Genomic DNA, 20,614 nt, shown 5'->3' with positions numbered 1-20,614 from the left:
GGCTCAGGGACGGGGGGCGGCTTCGGGGAGGGGAGGGGAGCATGCCCGCGGGGCTCAGCCCTGCGCCCAGCAAGCGCGGCGCTGCTCCGCCGCGGCCGGGGCGTTTCGCTGCGGGTGCCCGAGGGGCGCCGGGCGACACTGGTCCGCCACGGGCACGGCTGTCCCAGCGGCCTCACGCACTCCGGCCCTTCCGTGCCGGGGACTCCGGTTCCCCATCGCTGAGCCGGTGCCGGGGCAGGAGGTGCGGGCAGGGGCGAGGAGCCTGGGGCGGGAGAGCGGTGGCGCTGCGGGTGCCGCGCAGAGGCCTGACTCTCACCTCCTCCTCCTCCTCCTCGCTCCCAAGGCGACAACTTCCTCCTGCACAACCTGATCCTGGACACGGGCATCACGCAGCAGCTGGTGGAGCGGGTCTGGAAGGACCAGGACCTCAACACGTAGGCATGGGGGTCCCGAGGGGGCCGGGACAGGCTCCAGGGGAAGGGGACGGAGGGGAGGGCGCTGGGCAGGGAGCCAAGCCCCGCTGACGCCCTGCGCTCCCGTCCTCCTCTCCCCGCAGGTACAGTCTCCTGGCTGTCTTCGCAGCCACTGATGGGGGCATCACCCGCGTCTTCCCTAACAAGTAAGTGCCCCGGGGCCTGCGCCTGCCCGGCCTCGGCCCCGCGCGGCAGCCTGCCCTGCTGTGTGGTGCGGGCGGCCAGGACGGCTCCTGGCCACAGCCGGCAGCCACCCCGCGGCTGAGGACGAGGCGCTGCCAGTGCAATGGGAGAGGCGGCTTTCCCCTGTGCCGGGGCCGGCGACGGGCCGTCTGCCGCAAGGTCAGGCCCAAGTAAGACCCCGCGGCTGCGGCCGCTCCCTTCCAGGGCTGCGGACGACTGGGAGGAGGAGCCGGAGCCCTTCAATGCCAGCTTCTACCGGAGGAGTCTGGATAACAAGGGCTACATCTTCAAACCGCCCTACCGGGACGGTGAGTGCCAGCTCAGGGCACGCAGGGCAGCCGGGGGGGGCAGCGCGCCTGGCTTCCAGCCCGCGCACCCACCCCAGCGCTCGCTGGGAGGGGGCTGCATCCATGTTTCCCCCAGGATGCCCCAGCTCCCGCTGCCCCTCGGCCTCTCTGCCGGTCTCGGTCACAGCGGCAAGGTGACAGGGCCTGGGTCCGGTGCTGGCAGAGGTGTCTGGTGGGGCCGGTCTTGCTGTCTGGCCCTCTGGGAGCATGGTGAGGTGCATGTGCCCTCCAAGTGTGCCCCGTCCCAGGCCAGGCGCGTGGGATGCCCCACGCAGCGTCCAGGCAGAGGCGAGCCCGGAGAATGCTTGGCAGGAGCATTTCCCAGCCCCTGGATGGGGGCAGAGGCTGGCCGGCGGCTCCCGTCCAGCCAGGCAGTTGCCCTGCAGCTGCTCCTGCCCCGCTTGCCTTCTCATGGCTGCCCCTTGCCTCCGCAGCCGGCTACCGAGGGCTGGACCTGGAAAACAACACCATCGGGATCCTGGTGAGCACCGCCGTGGAGCTCAGCATCGGGGGCAAGACGCTGAAGCCAGCAGGTGGGCAGGGGCAGGCCGGGCGCCCCACACCGCCGGGCAGCCCCAGCCCCGCAGCACCCTCGGCGCCAGCGTCAAGGCGGCCCCGAGCGCCGGCTGCGAGGCCGGCCGCGCGAGCGGAGGAGGCCTGACCCCCATCCCCGCTGGCCGTGGCACCCTCTCTTCCTCCTGCAGTGGTTGGAGTGAAACTGGACCTGGAGGCCTGGGCAGAGAAGTTCAAAGTGCTGGCGAGCAACCGGACAGACCGGGACCAGCTGGGCACGCGCAGGGTACGGCCCCAGGGCTCCTGCATCGCTCCCAGCCGGCACGGCCCCGGGGACAGGGAGGGCCACAGGGCTCGCTCAGCCGGGACGCGGGCTGGGCTCCCCGGCCATGGTGCCCGTGGCCTGGCTGCGCATCCCGGCCCCCTCCCTTCCCCACACTGCACCCCGGAGCACGTCCCCTCCCACCGGGGCAGCGGGGGACGGTGAGGCCGCGCTAACCTGTCCTTCTGCGTTCACTTTGCCTGACAGTGCGACCCCTCGACAAGCTGTGAGATGGACTGTGAGGCCAACAACAAGGTGGGTCAAGGGGCAGGGTTTGGGGCAGCTTGCCCCGGCGTGGCTGCTGAACCGCCGTGGGCTGGCAGCCCTTGCACGCCCCGAGCGGGTGGCCTGATGCTGCCCTCTTTCCCCAGGACCTCATCTGCGTCCTCATCGACGATGGAGGCTTCCTGGTGCTCTCCAACCAGGAGGATCACTGGTACCAGGTGAGTGGGACCCTGCCGTGGGCTGGACCACAAACGTGGCTCTGCCACAGATGGGAAAGAGCTGCAGGGCCCTGGGGTTCAAACCCCGTTCAGTCTCACCTCCTCGCTCCTCTGGGCTAACACTTGGCTCGGTAAGGGCAACCAAAAATACTCCTGTCATGGCTGTATGAACAGTGTATGCTGTTAGCAGGGAGCTGAGACCTCTGAACTTGTGTCACATGTGACGCTGGGCAACACTCGCTTGAGTCCCCACTATGGGAAACCAGCACATCCTGCAGCCTCGTGTCTCCTGCTGGGTGCAGACTCCGTTTGTGTGTCCCCCTCCCAGGTGGGCAAGTTCTTCAGCGAGGTGGATGCCAACCTGATGTCTGCCCTCTACAACAACTCCTTCTACACCCGCAAGGAGTCCTACGACTTCCAGTCTGTGTGTGCCCCCGAGGCCCAGAGCAACACAGGTGCTGCCCCCCGCGGCGTCTTCGTGGTGAGTGCCCACCAGCTTTCTCACGGGGAATCGCAGCCACCTTGAAGCACAGCCAAACGCAGCAGGAGGGTCCAGCGAGCTGCCGGGAGCTCTGCACTGTGGCAGGGCCGGGGCTCTGGGGCCGTGGGTGTCAGTGGGGACACACTGGCTCATTGCCTCGCTCTCCTTTGCTCCTAGCCCACCATGGCAGACTTCCTCAACCTCGCCTGGTGGACCTCAGCCGCAGCCTGGTAAGTCCCATCAGCATTTCGTCCCCTCTCCGAGGTCCAGGGCAAGCAGTGCCCACCCATCCCATGGGTGATTTCTGCTCAGTCGGACACCGTCACGGGGAAACCTCCAGGTTGCTTTCTCTGCGTCAGGGTGTCCTGTGGCTAACCAGGCCATCCCAGCACGGGCATTGCTGCTGCTGCCCGGCCCTCTGACGGGCTTCTGTGAGAGCTGCCTGAGCACGGCAGTGGCCAGACACTGCCAGAGGTCCCTGGCTTTGGCCAGGCGCCCTGGGAAGTGGTGCAGCTGCGTGGCCAGGGTTACGGTCCTCCTTGCTCGGTGGCCCCAGCAGAGCAGCTCCCGGCCGGGCCCTGCCATGCCCGTGGCGGGCAGCATATCCAAGGGGTCGCGTTGGCTCATGCGGCCGCTCTCTCCTTCCCGAGGTCTCTGTTCCAGCAGTTCCTGTATGGTCTCACCTACAGCAGTTGGTTTCAGACAGGTGAGTCCCGGGCTGGATGGGGAAGGCGGGTGGGATGGGGAGGTCCCACAGCTGGCAAGGCTCTGCAGCCCCCGCGGCGCTGCCGGCCCGGCACTGCTCCTGGGGGCCGGCCAGCCTCGTGGCCCACCGCGCGTGTGCCCCGGTGCAGAGGATGTCACGGCAGACAGCATGGAGTCCAGGGAGACCAGCTGCATCATGAAGCAGACACAGTACTACTTCAGCACCGTCAACGCCACCTACAATGCCATGATCGACTGCGGGAACTGCTCGAGGTGGGTTTGCCCGAGCTGTGTGTGTTGAGTGATGGGACCCCGGTGTGAAATGCCTTGGAGCCCCGGCAGAGGACAGAGCAGGGGGGCTGCACATCCCATGGTGTCCCCGTGAGCTATGGAGTGACGGTGACATCCCCAGGGCTCCTCCAGGCAGGGCCCGACCCTGAAAGCGTATGGGGTGCATCGCCCGCGCGAGGTGTCCGCGCACGAGGGCCGGGGCGCGGGGGCCAGTCAGTGCCGAGGAGGCAGGGCAACATGAAGCCGTTGCACCCTCGCAGGCTCTTCCACGCGCAGAGGCTGGCTAACACCAACCTGCTCTTCGTGGTGGCCGACAAGCCGATGTGCAGCCAGTGCGAGTCTGTCAAGCTGCTCCAGGCGGAGATAAGAGGTATCCTTTGATGGCCGGGATGCGGTGAACGGCTGGTGGGCTCCGGATGCCCGCGGAGGTGGCAGCCAGCCCCGGGTGACACCAGGCCACCGTCTGCTGTGGTTCAGGTGCCCCCGGGAGCAAAGGGGGCTGCAGAGCTGGGCAGGGCAGGGGGTTTGGGGCAGAGGGAGCTGCTCCTCGGCGGGAGAGCCTGGCGCTGCCCGCCGCGGCAGCCCAGGTGGGCACCGGCCCCGCGCAGCCCGGCCCCCGCCACCCTCCTCTTGTTTCCTTGACCTGCGAAGCTCCCCCGCGAGACCCGAATCAGTGTGAGCTGGTGGACAGGCCCCGCTACCGGAAAGGCCCCCACATCTGCTTTGATTACAATGCAACAGTACGTAGGGTCTGGGGGGCACCTGGGGCAGCGGGGGGGGCCTGGGGGCAGCGGTGCCGGGGGCGGCCCCGGGGCGATGGAGTACAATGCCATGGGTGGCCCTGGGGCGAGGCAGCTGTGGGGTGCCCTCCTGGGGGGGCAGTGCCATGGGGGGCCCCAGGGCAATGGGGCTATGGGGTGTCCTCCTGGGGGGGGGTCAGTGCCATGGGGCCCCGGGACAGCAGTGCCGTGGGGGTCCAGGGCAGCAGGGCCGCGGGCGAGCGGGTGCGGCGAGGGCCGGGGCAGGGCGGTGGGGGCCCCTGCCCCACGGCGGTGCTGCTGGGGCGCCGAGGCGCGGTGCCGGCCGGCGTGCCCCACGGCCCCTCTCCCTCTTGCCTCCCCAGGAAGATACCTCAGACTGCGGCCGAGGGGCTTCGTTCGCCCCCTCCCTGGGGGTCCTGCTGTCTCTGCAGCTGCTGCTCCTCTACTTGAGCACCAGCCGGCACCCGCTGCCCTCGGCCTCCTGCCTTTAAGCGCCCGCACGGCCGACGCATCCACGTTTCTTTTGTTTCCAACGCCATCTCCATCCCCCTTCCAGGCGTGGTGGGAAAGGGAGCGGCATCTTCTCCTCGGCGCGTCGCTGGGGCCGGTGACCCTCCTCCTCGGCACGGGGAGCCGGGAGTCGCGCGCTCCGGGCTCGGGATCGGCTGCCAGCCCAACACGGGGAGGCCCCGCGGCCGCCAGCGGCCCCCGGCTCGGTGCCAGGACCCCACGCTCTCCGCGCCGGCGGCCACATCCAAAGAGGAGCGGCCCCCCCGGGGCTGGGGTTGCGGTCGGTGTTTTCCCCGCCGCGGCCCCCGGACTTGGGCTTCATGGGCGCCGCCGCCGGCGCCCGAGAGAGGAGCAAAGGCTCGCGCCTCCGTGCCAAGCGAAGCACCGCTTAGCTGCCGGCTCAGCCGCTCGCTGGGGCTTCTCGAGCTCCACCAAACGCGCTGTCGTGGTCCTGCGGCGCGCTCCATCCGCTTCCCGCCCCGGCGCCGCCACTGCTCCATCCCGCCGCCGCTCACCTTTAGTCCAAACTGCTCATATTTTTTTAGCCTGAGGATTTTAAACCAGATCTTTCTACATCTAGTTTCCGACATTTTAGCCTGGAGAATTACAGTATTTATTGTCAGCAACAAGGACACAAAAAAAAAAAAAAGAAAAAAAAGAAAAAAGAACTTGACTTGACTGTCCTGGTCAGTATTATTTATTTCAGTGGCGAAGGTGGTCGCGGGGCCGCGGGGGCTCCCCGGCCCCCGGCGCCGTGCCCGGGGCTCCCGCGTGCTCGGGCGCGCACCGCGGCGGAGGACAGCAGGTTGCAGCATCTCCGCGGGGCTCAGGGCTCCGTGCAGGCTGGGTCCCAGGCGAGGGAGAGCCGAACGTTGCCTTTGCCAGGACTGGATCGAGCCCTCGGTTCTCGCGCTCACGTCATCTGCTCTCATCCATTCCTGGGCACCGATATGGGGGTGAAAAGGAGGAAAAAAAAAAAAAAAAAAAAAGTGTTTTTTTTTTTTCTTCTTTCTTTTCCGTTCTGCAGATCACTGTGAAATCCTTCCTGTCCGCCCTGCCCCATCCTTCCCAGCCCCGCTCCTGCCCTCGCCCCCCCTCCCCGGCATCCCCGCCAAAGAAACCGCCACGTGCGGGCGCCTCCGAGGGGGGGAGCGGGGCCGCGGGGGTCCCCACGCCGTGGCTGCCCCGGCCCCCCGCGCGCCCGCCCCAGGTAGCGACGGGGGCAATTACTGGTCCTTCTGCTTGTAGCTTTTTCGGTGTGTGTTTGGTTACTGTCTCTGGGAACTGTGTTTGAACAGATGGCTGGCTCTGTGTTACCGGGAGTGTGCGTACTTCTATAGTCTAGTTAGGTGCTCTTCGAGAATACCGCCACCTATACATAACTATAAATATATACATATACAGTCTATTTTAAGTTAAAGAGCGATGATACGGAGGGACTGCGCGGCCCCGGGCAGCGCGTCCTGCCCGTTCCCCACCTGGAAAGCTTCTCTCTGCTCATTCAAAGGCTTTGGGTTTTTAATTGATTTTCTTTAATTTATTTTTAATTTGGGGTTTTTTGTTTTTTTCTTTTTTTGTACAGAAGAGTTGGAAAACTTAAAAAAACAACAAAAAGACAATTTGTAAGATATCGTGTGTGTGACTCCTTGTAAAATATTTTCAAATGGTTTATTACAGAGACTCAGTTATTAAATAATGTTCATATTTTCACTTCACAGGCAGCGGCTGTGTCATTTCCCCGCGGCGCCCGGGCACGGGGGGCCGGGGGGGCCGGGACACCGGGGCCCCCTCCTGCCCGCGTCCGTCCGTCCATTCTCCCGTGTCCGTGCCCCCCGTGACTGCCCCCCCCCGTGTCCAGCCCCCCGTGTCCGCATCCTCCCATGTCTGTGCCCCCCATCGCTATGTCCCTCCCACCCGTGTCCCCCGTGTGTCCCCCGTGTGCCAAGCCCGGGCCCCCATGACCATGGCCCCCCCCGTGTCCGTGTCCCCCCGCGGCCCCGCTGCCACGTGTCGCCCCGCCGCGCCCAGCCCCGCGGCCCTCGGGCGCCGCCCCGGACTACACCTCCCAGCAGCCCCCGCGCGCCGCCCGCGGCGGCCGGCCCGCCCCACCGCGCGGCACGCCGGGAGGGGTAGTCCCACCGCGCCCCGCCCGCCGCGCCCCGCCGGCTGGAGGACTGCGCGTCCCGGCGTGCCGTGGGGCGGCCGCGCCCCGCCCGCCGCCGCGCATGCGCGAGGCCGCTGTTTGTCCGCGCCCGGCCTGGCCTGGCCTAGCGGCGCCGAGCGGGGCCTCGCCGGGGACAGGGCCCGGCCGGGGGGCGGCGGCGGCAGCGGGGCCGTAGCGGGGCCGCACGGGGCCGCGGAGGGCGCCGGCCCGGCGGGGGCGCGGGAACCGGCGGGGGACAGGGCCGGGCTAGGGCCGGGGCCTGGCGGGGCCCCCCTGGGGCAGGGCCCGGCGGAGGGGCAGGGCCCGGCGGAAGGGCAGGGCCGGTGCCACCGGGCGCGGGGCCGGGGCCGGGCCCGGGGGGCCGGGCAGGAGCCCCGCGGTGCTCCCCGCCTGCCCCCGCTGCGGGCCGCGCCGCGCCGGGGCGTGCTCGGCGCCGTCGTCCCGGCAGGGGCTGGAGGGGCCGCCGCTGCGGGCCGCGGCCCCGTTCGCCTCCCCGCGGGGCCTGTGCGCTGAGGGTCCTGGGCGGGTAGGGACGGAAGATGAACCGGTACCTGCCCGTCGCCCGGCAGCACTTCCTGGCTGCGCTGGCCAGCACCAGCGTGGTGGTGAAGTCCATCTGCGCCGCTGTCATCCTGCTCTACCTGCTCTCCTTCGCGGTGGACACGGTGTACGGACTGGGAGTGACGCCCGGCTACCTCTTCCCCCCCAACTTCTGGATCTGGACGTTGGTGACGCACAGCCTGGCGGAGAAGCACGTGTGGGACGTGGCAGTGAGCCTGGCCACAGTGGTGGTGGCCGGCAGGTTGCTGGAGCCCCTCTGGGGCGCGCTGGAGCTGCTCATCTTCTTTGTGGTGGTGAACGTCTCTGTGGGGCTCCTGGGAGCCTTCGCCTACTTCCTCACCTATGTGGCGTCGTTCCATCTCTCATATTTGTTTGATGTCCGCATCCATGGCATGCTGGGCTTCCTCGGTGGAGTCTTGGTGGCCCTCAAGCAGACCATGGGTGACAGCACTGTCCTGAAGGTGCCCCAAGTGAGAATGAAAGTTGTCCCCATGCTCTTGCTCCTTCTCCTGGCTGTTCTGCGGCTCACCACCCTCATCGAGAGCAATGTACTGGCCTCTTATGGCTTCGGGGTCCTTTCCAGCTGGGTCTATCTCCGTTTTTACCAGCGGCACAGTAGAGGCCGTGGAGATATGTCAGACCACTTCGCCTTTGCCACTTTCTTCCCAGAGATCCTGCAGCCAGTGGTGGGTCTGGTGGCCAATTTGGTGCACAGCATCTTGGTGAAGGTAAAAGTCTGCCGGAAAACAGTGAAACGCTACGATGTGGGTGCCCCGTCGTCCATCACCATCAGCCTGCCAGGAACAGATCCCCAGGATGCTGAGAGGAGAAGGTATTGCTTATTCTCCTTGCCTGCTTGGGTGGGATATGTTTGTTGGCCATGAGGGTTGGTTTTAAAAATCTGCTCCTCCTAACTTGGGGAGATCTGGGTTGCAGGTGCTAAGGGGAGGCCTTCTCCACGGGTTCATCAGCTGTCAGACGTGTCTGCTCTGGGCTGCCCTCTGGGCTGTGACTGGGGAGCATTTGTGGGTGGGCAGTGGTGGTATGTTACTGTCCTACTCTTTTGAAAGCAGAACTGCCCTGCACGGTGGTAAAAGCATTCCTGGCTCATGGGTCACGGCGGAGGATAAACGGGGAAATTTCTGGGAAGGGGATAGGCAAGGCTTTTGGGTCAGAGAGACTCCCTAAAGGTAGAAAAGAGAATGGCAGATGCCCTAGGGGAAGTGGTGGATGGCCTTCCCGTGTGGTGGAGATGGGGGCCTGCCCAGGCCTGGTGCTGTTCTGGAGCTGAGGGAGCAAAGGGGAACTCTTGGGGAGTCGCTTGGTTCCTGCTCGCGTGGCTTGTGGTCCCCATGAACATGCCCACGTTTATTTTGAGGAGCCTGATGGTCCCTCTGGGTGCTGACAGGACAGCGCATAGCCAGCTCCGTGCTCTCATCCGGCCCTGGTTGCCCTTTTCTGCCTCTGCTGCCTGCTTTCTCCACACCCCTCATCTCCGTGTGACGGGGAAATCAGCTGAGTCAGTTCTACGTCTTGGTTCTCTCGTACGTGGAAAAGCAGCCGTTGCATTTCTAAGACCAAGAGGTTCAGGCAAAGCTCTCTGTTTTTTCCTGTTGCTTTTCTGCCTTTCTTCTTCCCCATTTTCTTGGAGTGACCCTTGCACAATCTGACAGTGTTTGAGTACACCACGTGCCAAGGGAACTTTGTGTTGGAGCAGAAATGTTTTCTTGTGTTCGGAGGGGAAGGATCCTGCCCGGGGCAGGCGCGAGCCGTCCATGCAGGCTGTCTGTGTGCGCCCGCCCCAGGGCGGGAGCTGAAGGTCCTCTGGGCTCGCAAGGCCCGTCCTAGCTGCGCGCGGCAGTCTGCTCCGGGCGCCCAGAAACAGCCTCTCGCCCACCCCGCGTCAGGTGCCCCGTTGCATAACCGTGAATGGCTGGCGAAGCGCGAGGTGCGGAGTTGCCCCCTCTGTGGCAGGCGCCTCTGTTGGAGCGGCCCACATCCCCCCGGCTCCAAACCCTGCCGGTGTTTTGGCAGGAGAGTGACCCCTGCACAGAGCTGTGGCTTCTGCCTTCCCCCTGAGAAGTGGCACGGGGGGGAAGCCTGCGCCCCAAGCACCCTTTGCTTTCTCAAAATCCACCTTTTCCTGCTCCTGCCAGGAAGGAGCTGGTGCTGGATTTGCCTGGCGCCTTGCGCGCCCCTGGGCTTGAGGACGAGAGAGAGAGGAGGAGAGGGGAGAGGTTTGGTTTCCTCGCCTTCAGCCCGGGCCGCCGTTACAGCGCCACACACATCCTCGGGCAGCGAGGGCAGGGGTGGCACGAGCAGTGGGTGCTCTTCCTCGGGCAAAACGGCCGACCGTGTGGCTGCTCACCTGCGCAGCTGTAGGAGCTGGCTCCCCGCGTGAGCCGGTGCAGCAGAGCGATGCTTACAGAGAGCTCGGCGATGGCTAAAGCCAGCTCGAGGCCGGTGCTGATGCCCCCTGCTCGCTCGCACACCGGGGCTCAGAGCGCGTCCACCTTCCCAGTCGCAGAGCGGGGCTGGCGGGCCTCGAGCGGCGCTGGTGAGCGCCCGCAGTTGGCCGGCGCGCGGGCAGAGAGTTCCTCGGGGTAAAGGCTTTGCGTGTCCTGCAGCAGGGTCAGCGAAGCTGTGAGGGCCTAGGGGAGCCGAGGGCGCTCAGGACAACCTTGGCTCTGCCCCCTGGGAAGTCGCCCTGTCCCCAAGCTGAGGGCAGCCAGACATGACTGTCGGCGGCCTGGTGGGGCACCCGCAGCGTGCCCTGCCTCTTCTGGTTTGCGGGAGGGGAGCAACCGAGCCTCTCTGTCCCTCTCTGACCTGTCAGCCTCTCTTGCCTGCTCTGCCCCTGCTCCCTGCTGCCAGTGCCGTGGCAGAAGGGGCGAGCGGGGGCAGGCTCCTGGTAGCTGCCGGATGTGGGGAAGAAAGGCCGGGCGAAACGACTGGGAACAGAGGTGGGGATGGCAGCTGTGGGGGAGCCGTGCGCCCCCGCCTGCCACTGGTGGGCAGCTGGGCTGGGCTGGGCTGTTTCAGGAGCTCAGCCCTGCGTCTGTCCCTGCCGCGCGGGGCTTAATCCTGCCTGTGTCCTTGCTCTGCAGGCAGCTGGCCCTGAAGGCGCTGAACGAGCGACTGAAGCGCGTGGAGGACCAGTCAGCGTGGCCTAGCATGGAGGATGAGGAGGAGGACGCAGCGAAGGCAGAGAGCCCGCTGCTCCCCAACACCAGCGCGGCAGGGAAAGGAAACAGCCAGGAGTCCAGCCTAATCACTTTTGAGGATGCCCCATCCCAGCTGTGACCTGCGAAAACACCACCTCCCTTCCCTGCCCCGTCTCTGTGCCGGAGAGCTGCTAACTACCCTCGTGTCTTCTCCCAGCGCTGTCTGCTCCCCGGGACGCTGCCTGCGGGGAGCAGGGACTCCTCCTGCGGCACAGGCAGGGGGCTGCCTCATGCCAACGCTTCATCGCCGCACGTGGCTAGCACCGGGCGTCAGGCGGCCACTGGCTGAGGGTGCCAGCCACCGCCGCTGCCGCCTTGGAGAGGACCTCGCTGCCGCGGGGCTCCGGCTCTCGCCGCCTCCCTTTCTGAGGACGGGGGTTTTCTCGAGGCCGCTCCCCGCAGTTCAGGCCCGTGCGGCTCCCATCAGCACAGGGCGGGCGTCCTGTGCGGGCAGCGGGGGCTTTCTTTCCGGGAGGGAGACATTGGGCTGATCCGGCCTCAGATTTGTCCCGTGCTCAACAGATAGGCTCCCTTTTCCGCGGCCTCCGCGCTTGACCACAAAGTAACCTCACGGCGCCCACAGGAGCAAAATCAGCAAGTGAGAGAGCACTTTCTTGCTTCTTTTTTTGTAACAGTGGTTGTCCAGAGTACCCAGAACTTCTTTCTCTCCTTTCTGAAGTTACTTTAGTTCCTTATCTGAGGAATGGGAGGGCTCCTGGGTTTCCTTTCCAAATCCCTTTCCTGTATTGACCCTCCCCTGCGCTCTGGCAGGAGCTTGCCAGGATCAGCCCTGAGTTAGAGGTTTGCCAGGCCGGAGATTGAGAAGCCTGTTCAGAAGGAAGGTAATTGCTCAGCACCTCCTGCGGCTGCAGTGGCCTGGTGTGAGCTCCCGCTCGGGAGCTTTGCAGTTAGCACGTGGGACGGGAATCAACCCCGGACTTTTCCTAGAGGTCTGAGAGGGGCTTCGTTTTGTGGTGTTGGTTTTCTTTTCTCCTTCCTCTTCCGTTGCAGTGATTCATATCCCTGGAAGCCAAGCCCTCTGGAAGGAGCCAGTGCCCTCAGCTGCTGCTCGACTAATCCATTTGTCAGATTATACTAGAAGCTGGAATTAGTTTTTACAGTGGGGCGCTTGCTGCCTCCTCTGGCACCAGGTTGTATTTCCTGCGGGTAGAATATGGGCTCCCCCTTCTGTTTTCCTTCCTCTGTGTTGATGGACTTTTTTGGATGGAGGGGATGCTCCCTGGAAAAGCTTCCCTGAAGAGCCAGTCCCAGCCGGCTGTGCCATTTCCAGCTCCTGATCCCCTGGGCAGTTCCCAACCTGGGATGTGGGTTGATGGTGTCATGATTATTTTTTTAAAGGACCACACAAGAAGGTTTTGTCAACCAGGAAAAACACAGAAATTTCAGTATCAATAAACAGTTCTTTCAAAGAGAGCTTCTGGGCTGGTCCCTGAGTCAGCCTCCCCCTGCTGCTGGCACAGCTCCCACGTCGGAGCGCGGGTCAGGGCGCAGCGCCCGCGGGGCCGGGGCCGCCGGCTGGGATTTGTGTTCGGGGCAGGCCGGGGGGAGGAGAGCTGAGGCGGGGGGAGGTTTCCTTCCCACCCCAAGGGCTGCTCTGCCACCAGGGCTGGGCAGAGGTCCGTGGGAGCCGAGGGTCTGCAGCAAAGCACCTGCCTGCAGTAGGTGTGGATTTTAGTTGCTGAGTTGAGAAGAAAAAACCCCAAACCTCGATAGCCTCAGTTCTTACAGCAGGGTGCCAGCCCCTGCTGGCCTGGCTCCTGGGGTTTAGAAGCAGGCTGGCTGGAAGGGAGGAGGTGGGAAGAGTACAAAGATGTGCTCACTGGAGGACACAGACATGGGCTTTGCTGACCCCAAACCATGTGCCCGGAAAGCCAGACAAGACAGGGAACTGCCCTGGCCAGGCGGTCTTGCATGGTCCCTTCAGTTTAGGGCAACCCATGTTGCTCAGAAAGAAATTGAGAGTCCCCTTCCCCTCTCCCCTTTCTCTGTTCAGGAGTTTGAGGGCAGCCTGGGCGCCTGAAAGCTGGTGCCAGCTCAGCCCCGCACCAGGGCAAACACCCCTGGGAACAGCATGTTTGCTGCCTTGTTAAATGCATCCCCCCCACAGGTAAGAAACCTCTTGCTTCAGAGGGGGAAACATCGCCTCCCCCCAGAGCAATCAGCAGATCTGCCATGCTGTAGCTGCCTGAAATCTTTATTGAATAAAAGCTCTGGATACAGAGGAATTTCCCAGTTGGGGAGCTGTTCCCAGCTCTCCGGCCCTGCAGAGAGCACGATTTGCCTTGAGGCGGGAGCCCTGGGGCCACTCCAGCGCCGCATCGCAGGCTGGGGAGACGGCACTTGATTCTACCAGCAGATCAAGCCGTGCGGCACCCCGGCTGTCCAGGCCGCGTCTGGTCCCGAGAGCTGCTGTGCTGGAGGAGGGTGCTGTTACGCTGGCCTGCGGGTGCCCAGCAGGCGAGACGAGGCAGGGTGAGGTTGCTTGCTGCCTTCCAAGCGGTCCCTTCGCAGGCTGGCTCGACGACTCGTCCTCCAGATGAGCGACAAGCGCCACGACCAGCTCCCCGAGGAGCCCGCCGGAGCCAGCCCGCTCCCTGAGCCAGGCCGGGGGAGCGCACGGCGCCGTCCCGCTGCAAGGGGAGCTCTGCCAAGGCCCGGGGGCAGCACCGCCAGCGGAGGGGGCTGGCAGGGCGCGCTCTCCCCTTGCACGGAGTCCCACACATGCCAGCAGGAGGCAAAGGCGCTCCTGCTCCTCCTGCGCTTACGCTTTTCCTTCTGCCCCTCAGAGCTGCTCCTTGGCTCAGCCGGTAACAAGACAGAGCGGGGCTGCTGCGCCCAGAGGAGGCATCAGACACGGGGGCAAACCAGGCCTCAGCAGATTGCTGGTTTGCAGCTGAGCTCGATAACGTGCTGCGTAAAACAGCCCCTGCTGCTGCCAGGCCTAGGCGTCACCGTCACGCTGCTAGGTGCCCCGGCAGGCAGCAGGGATTTGTGCGTGGAGACGGGCGCCTGGGCTTGTGGCCACGGGGCTGTGCCCCACGCGGCTCGCCGCGGATGCCCCCTCATCCCGCTTCGGCCCCCCTCCCCCGGCAGGGCTGGCTGAAGCCACAGCCCTGCCCCACACTTTTGCCGGAGACACCGCCCTTGGTGCAGGAGAGGCAGCGGGGCGCGTGCTTGGCACGGCCATCACCCCTGCTGGCCACAGGGCTGCCATCTGCCACGGCTCTGCCCAGCCACCCCCCGTGGCAAGCGGGCAGCCGGGAGAAACCAGCCCTCAGCCCCCGGTGAGCAGGGACTCCCCCGAGGAAGGTAACAGCTCCTAGCCTGCCTGCCCGCTCCAAAACAAACCTGCTGTGCAAGGGAAGAAATCCTGAGTGACAGGTGCCATGAGCCTTCTGGTTCCCAGCATCAGAGCGGGCAAGCAGTCCTCTGCCAGGCAGCAAGCTGTTGCAGGGACCAGCAGGGCTACCTGTGCTGGCAAGCTGTTCACCACCAAGGTGGGCCCAGGCCAGGCAGCTCGTGCCCATCACCTGGGTTATGCACATCGTAGCTGCTCCCCAAGACCAGGGTTGACACTACAGACACTCTAGGACTAACGACAGACGAGTAGGAAGAAATCTACTTCTGAGGAGAGCGCTGCGACTGCGAGTAGGAACCCCCCACGGGAGGCTTCCCAGGTCCAGCAGCCCGCAGAGCCCTGGCCCTGCTGGATCGCACAAGGAAAGCTCAGATCCATGCTGGGCCCTCAGTGCTGGCTCCGTTTGCGGTACAGGTAAGCATTGCTCACCTGGTTCATGATAACCAGGCTGGTGAGAATGGGACACAGCATCAAGAGGTACCAGGAGATGCCGGTCACCGAGGTGGTAAACCACAAGGAGCACATGCCTAGCATCAGGCTGGCACAGCCCAGGAGGTACCCCACCAGCCCCGAGGTTGCGTGGTACAGCTTCAGCTTGGCCAGCGTCCAGTTCTTCATCAGCTTGGGGTAGAGAAGGACCACCCCCCCCGCACACTGCATGCTGGCGTACAGCACGGTCAGCAGCCCCGTCAGGCCGTGCCAGGTGACGAAGTGCGCCTTGCCGTTCAGGTGCTTGTTGTAGCTGATGATGCCCAGCCCCAGGAGGGCACAGAGGAGCGCGAGCAGCTGCAGGGCCCAGTGCACCCGCACTTTGACTTTGCGGGAGAAGGAGCGCAGCGGGGAGCTCTCCGGGGAGAACACCAGCAGGGCCTCCGTCATCAGGAAGGAGAACTGGGGGGCAGAAGGCAGCAGCGTCGGCCCCGGCCGCCCCGACCCCTCCCTGCGGGGCCGCCGCTGCCCTCGCTGCTCCGCGCGGGGGGGGGGGGCTCGGCCGGCTGCCACCCGCCGAGACCCCCGCGCTGCGCCGCCGGGGCAGCTCGGGGGCGGCGGCGGGGGCGGCCCCGGTGCGGCGGGACTTACCGCGAGCGCCATGAGCAGCGGGTGCCAGGAGAAGAGGCCTGCAAGGGAAGGCAGAGCGGTGAGGCCCGGCCCGGCGCGGCCCCCCGGCGCGGCCCCCGCCGTCCCCCGCACTCACTGGAGCCGGGCCGCGCCGGCAGCGCCACGGCGGCGGGGAAGCCGAGCGCCGCGGCGTGGGCGGCGGCGCCCGAGGCGGCCCGCAGCGCCCGGTACAGGCGGGACTCGGCCTCCGCCGGCAGGGCCATGGCGGGCGGCGGCCGGCACCGCCGCCGCGCCGAGGGCCCGCAGGGGCGCCCCCTCGTTGGCCGAGACGGCTGTCCGTCAGCGTCGGAGCCCGCCCCCGCACCGCTCGCGCCGCCGCCGAGTGGCGGGCGGCGCTGTCGCTCAGAGTAAAGTCCCGCACCCTTCCGCCCCCGCGCGCGTGACGTAGGCGCGCTCGGCTCTCCCGTGTCAGACCGGGAGAGGCGTTCTGCGCGCACGCGGAAACGCTATGGGAGCTGGCTGGGCCCGGCGGCGCATGCGCGCTGCGGCCGCCGCTCCGCTCCGCTCGCCGTAGCTGCAGCGGGGCCGCCCCAGGCCCGGCCCGGCCCGGCCCCGGCCGCGCCGCCATGGGCGGCAGGATCGAGTGCGTCTTCTTCAGCGAGTTCCACCCCACGCTGGGGCCCAAGATCACCTACCAGGTGGGGCCGGACCCCCGCGGGGGGATAGCGGGGGCCGGGGCCCGGCGTGGCCGAGCGGGTGCGGCACCGGGCCGGGCCCAGGCACCGGGCCGGGCCCGGGATCAGCGAGCGGCCGGGCCGGGCCGGGCCGGTGGAGGGAAGGGAAGGGAAAGGAGGGGAAGGGGCGGCGCACCTGGGCGGGCACAAGGCAGCCCCGTGCGTGCCGCTGTGCGATCCCTCTCCCTCCCGGGAGGCGAGGAGCCCCGGCGCAGCCCTCGTCCCCTGCTGCGGGGGGCCGCGCCCTCCGTCGGGGGATGTAGTGCGGGGGAGAGCTGGGCTTTCTCTGGTGCTGCAGGTCCCCGAGGACTTCATATCTCGGGAGCTCTTTGACACCATCCAGGTGTACGTCATCACGAAGCCCGAGCTGCAGAACAAGCTCATCACTGTGTGAGTGTTGTCGAGGCGCGTGCCTAGTCCCAGCGGGATCCGCTGTCCCCGCCAGAACCGGCCAGGTCTTCGCTGCTGGCTCGGCGGAGGTGACAGCTGGGTTATGTGACAGCACCGAATCTTCCAGCTGCCAGCTCTGGCTCTGGGTTCGCAGGGATTCCTATCCCAGGGGTTAACAGGTTAATTAAAATGCCCAGCGTTACTCACGCAGAGAGTCTGAGTATCTGGTTTTGGGGGTAACTGGCACTGCCTGTGGTTCTCTGTCAGCCACAAATCCAGGAAATGCAAATTGGTGTTGAGAGCAGCACTGGTTTCGGAAAGGATGCAGGTTTTCCCTCTGATGATTGACTCTTTCCCTTGTGATTCCTCAGAAAGTCTGTTTTGCACTCTGAGGACAGGCTGAGCGTTTGGGGAAGATGCATCAATTTTCCTGCAGAGCAAAGAGAATCTCTGTTTCCAAAGCAAACTGGGAACTAACCTTTCATGGGGCTCGCATCCTCTGCCTCCACGAAGAGGTAGGTGCAGGTTAGGCCTGTCTCTCCAACAGGACTGCCATGGAGAAGAAGCTGATCGGCTGTCCTGTTTGTATCGAGCACAAGAAGTACAGCCGAAACGCTCTGCTCTTCAACCTGGGCTTCGTGTGTGACGCCAGAGCCAAGGCCTGTGCGCTGGAGCCCATAGTGAAGAAGCTGGCTGGCTACCTCACCACCCTGGAGGTAAGGCCCCAGATAAACGCACTGCTCCAAGCTGGAGGGGGACCTGGCCAAGGGCTTCCCTGCTTCGCCCGCCTCGGGTCTAGGACAGGGCTCTTTCCCCGCCAGTCCGCAGGGGCACGAGGGCAGGCAGCCTGGCATGGGGCATGTTTGACAGTGCTCTGCTATGCTGGATCAGCAAGGAAGATCATTATGCCTGCTGGTAGGTATTTGACGGGAGCTGGAAACATTGCCTCTCAAAGAAACATGCTTCCAGGGAGCTGCCCGTGGTGCTCTGTCTCTTTGAGGCTGTCTGTCTGTCTGTCTCTGGCTGCTGCTCAAGATCTGCCCCACAGTGTCATCAACATCCCAGTGCAAATTGCAGATCACTGGGCATTGCTGGGGTATGGGCCAGGCTTACCATTGAGGAGGGGATTGTGCCGTTTTTACCCGTGCAGAGCTTGGAGTAAGTTTAAGAGTAATAAATGTTCCTAAACTTCCCCTGAGCTTTCATCAGAGCTCTCTCTGTACGGCTTTTTTTTAAACTGTAGAAAGATCAAGGAACACTTGAAATGAGGAAACTGCTCGCAGGCCTCCTGCCTGCTTGCTGCTCTGAAGACAGCTTTGGCTCCTGGCAGATCCTTGCTCTGTTGATGCCGTGGGACCTCTGCTGTCGCTACAGTGCCCCTTCATTTTACTAGCCACTAGGCCGGATTTGCTGCTCGCTGTTTGAGGAGAGATTCTCTAAGGCTGGCAGTGAAGATGAGCAGAGGAAGGGATCCCAGAGACGCGTGCGGTTCCTATAGCCGGTAATCGCACTGGGAGGAGCTGACACAACTTTCTGCTTTCTTTAGCTGGAAAGTGGCTTCATCTCCAACGAGGAGAGTAAACAGAAGCTGGTTCCGATAATGACCATCCTGCTGGAGGAGCTGAACGCCAAAGGAAAGTGCACCCTGCCCATAGGTACCGCAGCTGCAGTAGCTCTGCAGGGCAGCCGCAGCAGCAGCAAGGGCTTTGCTTTCTGCTGGCTGGAGCCGTGTGGAGAGGGTTGGGGCAGGCGAACCTTGCCTGGTGCCAGCAGCCTTGGTTCCTGGCGCTCACAGTCGTGGCGTTATGGAGCTGATGGGAGCGAGCTCCCAAGGGAGCAGAGGTTTCTATGGGAACTGAGCACTCCCTGTTCTCTGGCCAGATGAATCGAACACCATCCACCTGAAGGTGATCGAGCAGCGCCCGGACCCTCCCATCGTGCAGGAGTACGATGTGCCAGTCTTCACCCAAGACAAGGACGATTTCTTCAATTCCCAGTGGGATCTCACAACGCAACAGGTCTGTGTCCTTAACTGGGGGGAGTACACTTTTAGCAGGCTCCATTCCTGCCTGCCCAGAGGCAGAGGGGACTGCCAGGCCGTCCTGGAGATCACCACATTAACTAGCACAGTTCAGTGTTCTCCTGTCTTGTGTGCAGCCCTAGAAGCAAACTACTCAAACAGGTGAATGCTGCTGGGGATGGAGCCTGCCCTTCCCAGAATGCTCCCAGGTGCTGGGGAGTTTCTTGGGCTCTGGGGTGACGCCTTGGGTGGCTGTGCTGTCATCTCCTGTGCAGCTCCTTACCTTCTGCCGCACTAGCTCTTGCCTTCTCTCCTCCTAGATTCTGCCGTACATTGATGGATTTCGGCACGTCCAGAAGATTTCTGCAGAAGCCGACGTGGAGTTGAACTTGGTGCGCATTGCTGTGCAAAACCTGCTGTGAGTGTGGGGAAGGGGAGCAGCACCCTGAGCTCCCGATGCACGCACGGCCCCTGAGCTATGTGGGTCAGTTGTCAGAATAATCCCGGCCCAGAATCGTTCCTTGCCTGGGGGCTGGGTCCAGCCCTGTGCCCTGGCCTCTCTGCCCCCACTTGAAAGCTTGTTTTCATGCTGTTTCTTCTGCGGGAAATTGCCGACCCTGAAGAAGGGTGGGTGTGGCAGAGAGGATCTCTGCAACCTCTGTGTTTCACTCTGTGTCTGCAGGTACTATGGAGTCGTCACGCTTGTCTCCATCCTCCAGGTGGGTCGGGCTGGAACGAGGCCGGAGCGAGTGCGGGGCCGCAAGCGGGTATCGGGCTGCGCGGGAAGGCCGCTCTCCCGCGGTTCGGCTGTGGGCGCCAGCCAGGGGCAGAGGCCTCGCTGTGCTGCAGCCCTGGCGCTCTACCCGCAGAGAGCGCAGCTGAGCGGGCTTCCCGGTGCCGAGCCCGGCTCGGAAGGCAAAGTCGCACCTTTTATCCCTGTCTACCCACGGGGAGCATTGCAGGAAGGGCTGGCTTGTGGCAGCTGCGCTGCAGATGGCATTTGCCAGGCAGCTGTGCCGTTGGGGGTAGCCGCGTAGTGTGGGACTGGGTTCGGTGCCGGGCAAATTGAGCTCTTTGATCTGTGGCTGAGCAGAGCTGGCTTTCCCTTGCTCTCCAGTACTCAAACGTGTACTGCACCACGCCGAAGGTCCAGGACCTGGTGGACGACAAGTGTCTGCAAGAAGAATGCCTGTCCTACGTCACTAAGCAAGGTGTGGTGAGCCCGCGCTGGGCTGCGCGTGGGGGCAGGCCTGATGCGGAGGGGGTGGTAGGGAGGCATAAGGCTCCGCAGGAGCTCTAGGCTCCAGCGCAGCACTGTCTGCCCCAGCTCCCTGCCACCCTACGCAGGGTCTCCAGAAAGCAAAGCCGGGCCTAGAAACCCCGTTGTCGGCCACCCTGCGGTGAGAGGGGGGCCAGCTGGTGGCTAGTAACTGCAGCCGCGTCTGACCCCCACAGGGCACAAACGAGCCAGCCTCAGGGACGTCTTCCAGCTGTACTGCGGTCTGAGCCCTGGCACGACCGTGCGCGACCTCATCTCCCGCTACACCCTGCAGCTCCAGAGAGTGGACGAAAGGTCTGAGCCAGCACCTTCTTACCTGGTCCCAGAGGGCAGTGCTGACGCTGTTGGTGGACGGGCCAGCACAGGTTAATGCTAGGGCTCGCAAAGAGCAAGTGCCAAACCCCTGCTCTCTCCCCTGCTTTTACAGATGGGGAAACTGAGGCAGGAGGGTGCAGTGGTGTTGCATGGTGGAACCGGCAGGGAATGGGGGCAGCTGGCACAGGACAGTGTTTGAGGTGTCAACACTGTGGCCCCAGCTGTGAGCAGTCTCTCCTCTTGTCCTTCAGGAGGCTCATCCAGTTTGGCTTGATGAAGGGCCTTATCCGACGGCTCCAGAAATACCCTGTCAAGGTAGCCCGGGATGAGCGAAGTCACCCAGCCAGGCTGTACACGGGCTGCCACAGTTACGACGAGATCTGCTGTAAGACAGGTGAGGAGCCTGGCTCCATGCAGCTCGCGGGGTCAAAGGGGGACCTGCATGCTCAGGGCTGTGATC

At 64.4% G+C, this 20,614-nt stretch overlaps 4 protein-coding genes across 5 annotated transcripts in view; 3 read left to right on the top strand and 1 right to left on the bottom strand.

The window, feature by feature from the left end:
* Nucleotides 1-6,744, top strand: part of CACNA2D2 (calcium voltage-gated channel auxiliary subunit alpha2delta 2) — a 273,384-nt gene extending 266,640 nt beyond the window's left edge. For both annotated transcript variants that reach the window (XM_067303266.1, XM_067303267.1), the window contains 14 exons: nucleotides 344-434; nucleotides 557-619; nucleotides 861-964; nucleotides 1,438-1,536; nucleotides 1,708-1,802; nucleotides 2,046-2,093; nucleotides 2,210-2,281; nucleotides 2,610-2,762; nucleotides 2,940-2,992; nucleotides 3,413-3,468; nucleotides 3,617-3,740; nucleotides 4,019-4,128; nucleotides 4,410-4,498; nucleotides 4,882-6,744. In XM_067303266.1, coding sequence (XP_067159367.1) covers nucleotides 344-434; nucleotides 557-619; nucleotides 861-964; nucleotides 1,438-1,536; nucleotides 1,708-1,802; nucleotides 2,046-2,093; nucleotides 2,210-2,281; nucleotides 2,610-2,762; nucleotides 2,940-2,992; nucleotides 3,413-3,468; nucleotides 3,617-3,740; nucleotides 4,019-4,128; nucleotides 4,410-4,498; nucleotides 4,882-5,010 — 1,286 coding nt within the window. In that variant the 3' untranslated portion in view covers nucleotides 5,011-6,744. The remainder of the gene's footprint in view (nucleotides 1-343; nucleotides 435-556; nucleotides 620-860; nucleotides 965-1,437; nucleotides 1,537-1,707; nucleotides 1,803-2,045; nucleotides 2,094-2,209; nucleotides 2,282-2,609; nucleotides 2,763-2,939; nucleotides 2,993-3,412; nucleotides 3,469-3,616; nucleotides 3,741-4,018; nucleotides 4,129-4,409; nucleotides 4,499-4,881) is intronic.
* Nucleotides 6,745-7,437: 693 nt separating this feature from the next.
* TMEM115 (transmembrane protein 115) lies at nucleotides 7,438-12,412 on the top strand. Its single transcript, XM_013944465.2, has 2 exons — nucleotides 7,438-8,586; nucleotides 10,862-12,412. The coding sequence occupies exons 1-2, from the start codon at nucleotides 7,733-7,735 to the stop codon at nucleotides 11,055-11,057; spliced, it is 1,050 nt and encodes a 349-aa protein (XP_013799919.2). The 5' UTR covers nucleotides 7,438-7,732; the 3' UTR covers nucleotides 11,058-12,412.
* A 763-nt stretch (nucleotides 12,413-13,175) lies between these two features.
* CYB561D2 (cytochrome b561 family member D2) lies at nucleotides 13,176-15,689 on the bottom strand. Its single transcript, XM_067303265.1, has 3 exons — nucleotides 15,553-15,689; nucleotides 15,438-15,475; nucleotides 13,176-15,248 (listed from the first exon to the last, which is right to left on the bottom strand). The coding sequence occupies exons 1-3, from the start codon at nucleotides 15,677-15,679 to the stop codon at nucleotides 14,745-14,747; spliced, it is 669 nt and encodes a 222-aa protein (XP_067159366.1). The 5' UTR covers nucleotides 15,680-15,689; the 3' UTR covers nucleotides 13,176-14,744.
* A 273-nt stretch (nucleotides 15,690-15,962) lies between these two features.
* Nucleotides 15,963-20,098, top strand: NPRL2 (NPR2 like, GATOR1 complex subunit). Its single transcript, XM_067303264.1, has 9 exons — nucleotides 15,963-16,114; nucleotides 16,449-16,540; nucleotides 17,088-17,256; nucleotides 18,087-18,195; nucleotides 18,422-18,558; nucleotides 18,881-18,952; nucleotides 19,243-19,279; nucleotides 19,678-19,771; nucleotides 20,016-20,098. The coding sequence occupies exons 1-8, from the start codon at nucleotides 16,043-16,045 to the stop codon at nucleotides 19,764-19,766; spliced, it is 777 nt and encodes a 258-aa protein (XP_067159365.1). The 5' UTR covers nucleotides 15,963-16,042; the 3' UTR covers nucleotides 19,767-19,771; nucleotides 20,016-20,098.
* The last annotated feature ends 516 nt before the right edge of the window (nucleotides 20,099-20,614 follow it).

The sequence above is a fragment of the Apteryx mantelli genome, chromosome 12 (genome assembly GCF_036417845.1).
Source record: "Apteryx mantelli isolate bAptMan1 chromosome 12, bAptMan1.hap1, whole genome shotgun sequence".
Lineage (NCBI taxonomy): Eukaryota > Metazoa > Chordata > Aves > Apterygiformes > Apterygidae > Apteryx > Apteryx mantelli.
This window is presented reverse-complemented; position numbering and strand designations above follow the sequence as displayed.

Bases quoted from the DNA above. Each gene is read 5' to 3' on its own strand.
- TMEM115 (XM_013944465.2), top strand. From the start codon at position 7,733: ATGAACCGGTACCTGCCCGTCGCCCGGCAGCACTTCCTGGCTGCGCTG. The intron at 8,587-10,861 runs GTATTGCTTATT...CTTGCTCTGCAG, and splicing joins CAGGATGCTGAGAGGAGAAG to GCAGCTGGCCCTGAAGGCGC.
- CYB561D2 (XM_067303265.1), bottom strand. From the start codon at position 15,679: ATGGCCCTGCCGGCGGAGGCCGAGTCCCGCCTGTACCGGGCGCTGCGG. The intron at 15,476-15,552 runs GTGAGTGCGGGG...CTTCCCTTGCAG, and splicing joins GCCGGCGCGGCCCGGCTCCA to GCCTCTTCTCCTGGCACCCG. The intron at 15,249-15,437 runs GTAAGTCCCGCC...TCTGCCCCCCAG, and splicing joins CGCTGCTCATGGCGCTCGCG to TTCTCCTTCCTGATGACGGA.
- NPRL2 (XM_067303264.1), top strand. From the start codon at position 16,043: ATGGGCGGCAGGATCGAGTGCGTCTTCTTCAGCGAGTTCCACCCCACG. The intron at 16,541-17,087 runs GTGAGTGTTGTC...TCTCTCCAACAG, and splicing joins CAGAACAAGCTCATCACTGT to GACTGCCATGGAGAAGAAGC. The intron at 18,559-18,880 runs GTCTGTGTCCTT...CTCTCCTCCTAG, and splicing joins GGGATCTCACAACGCAACAG to ATTCTGCCGTACATTGATGG.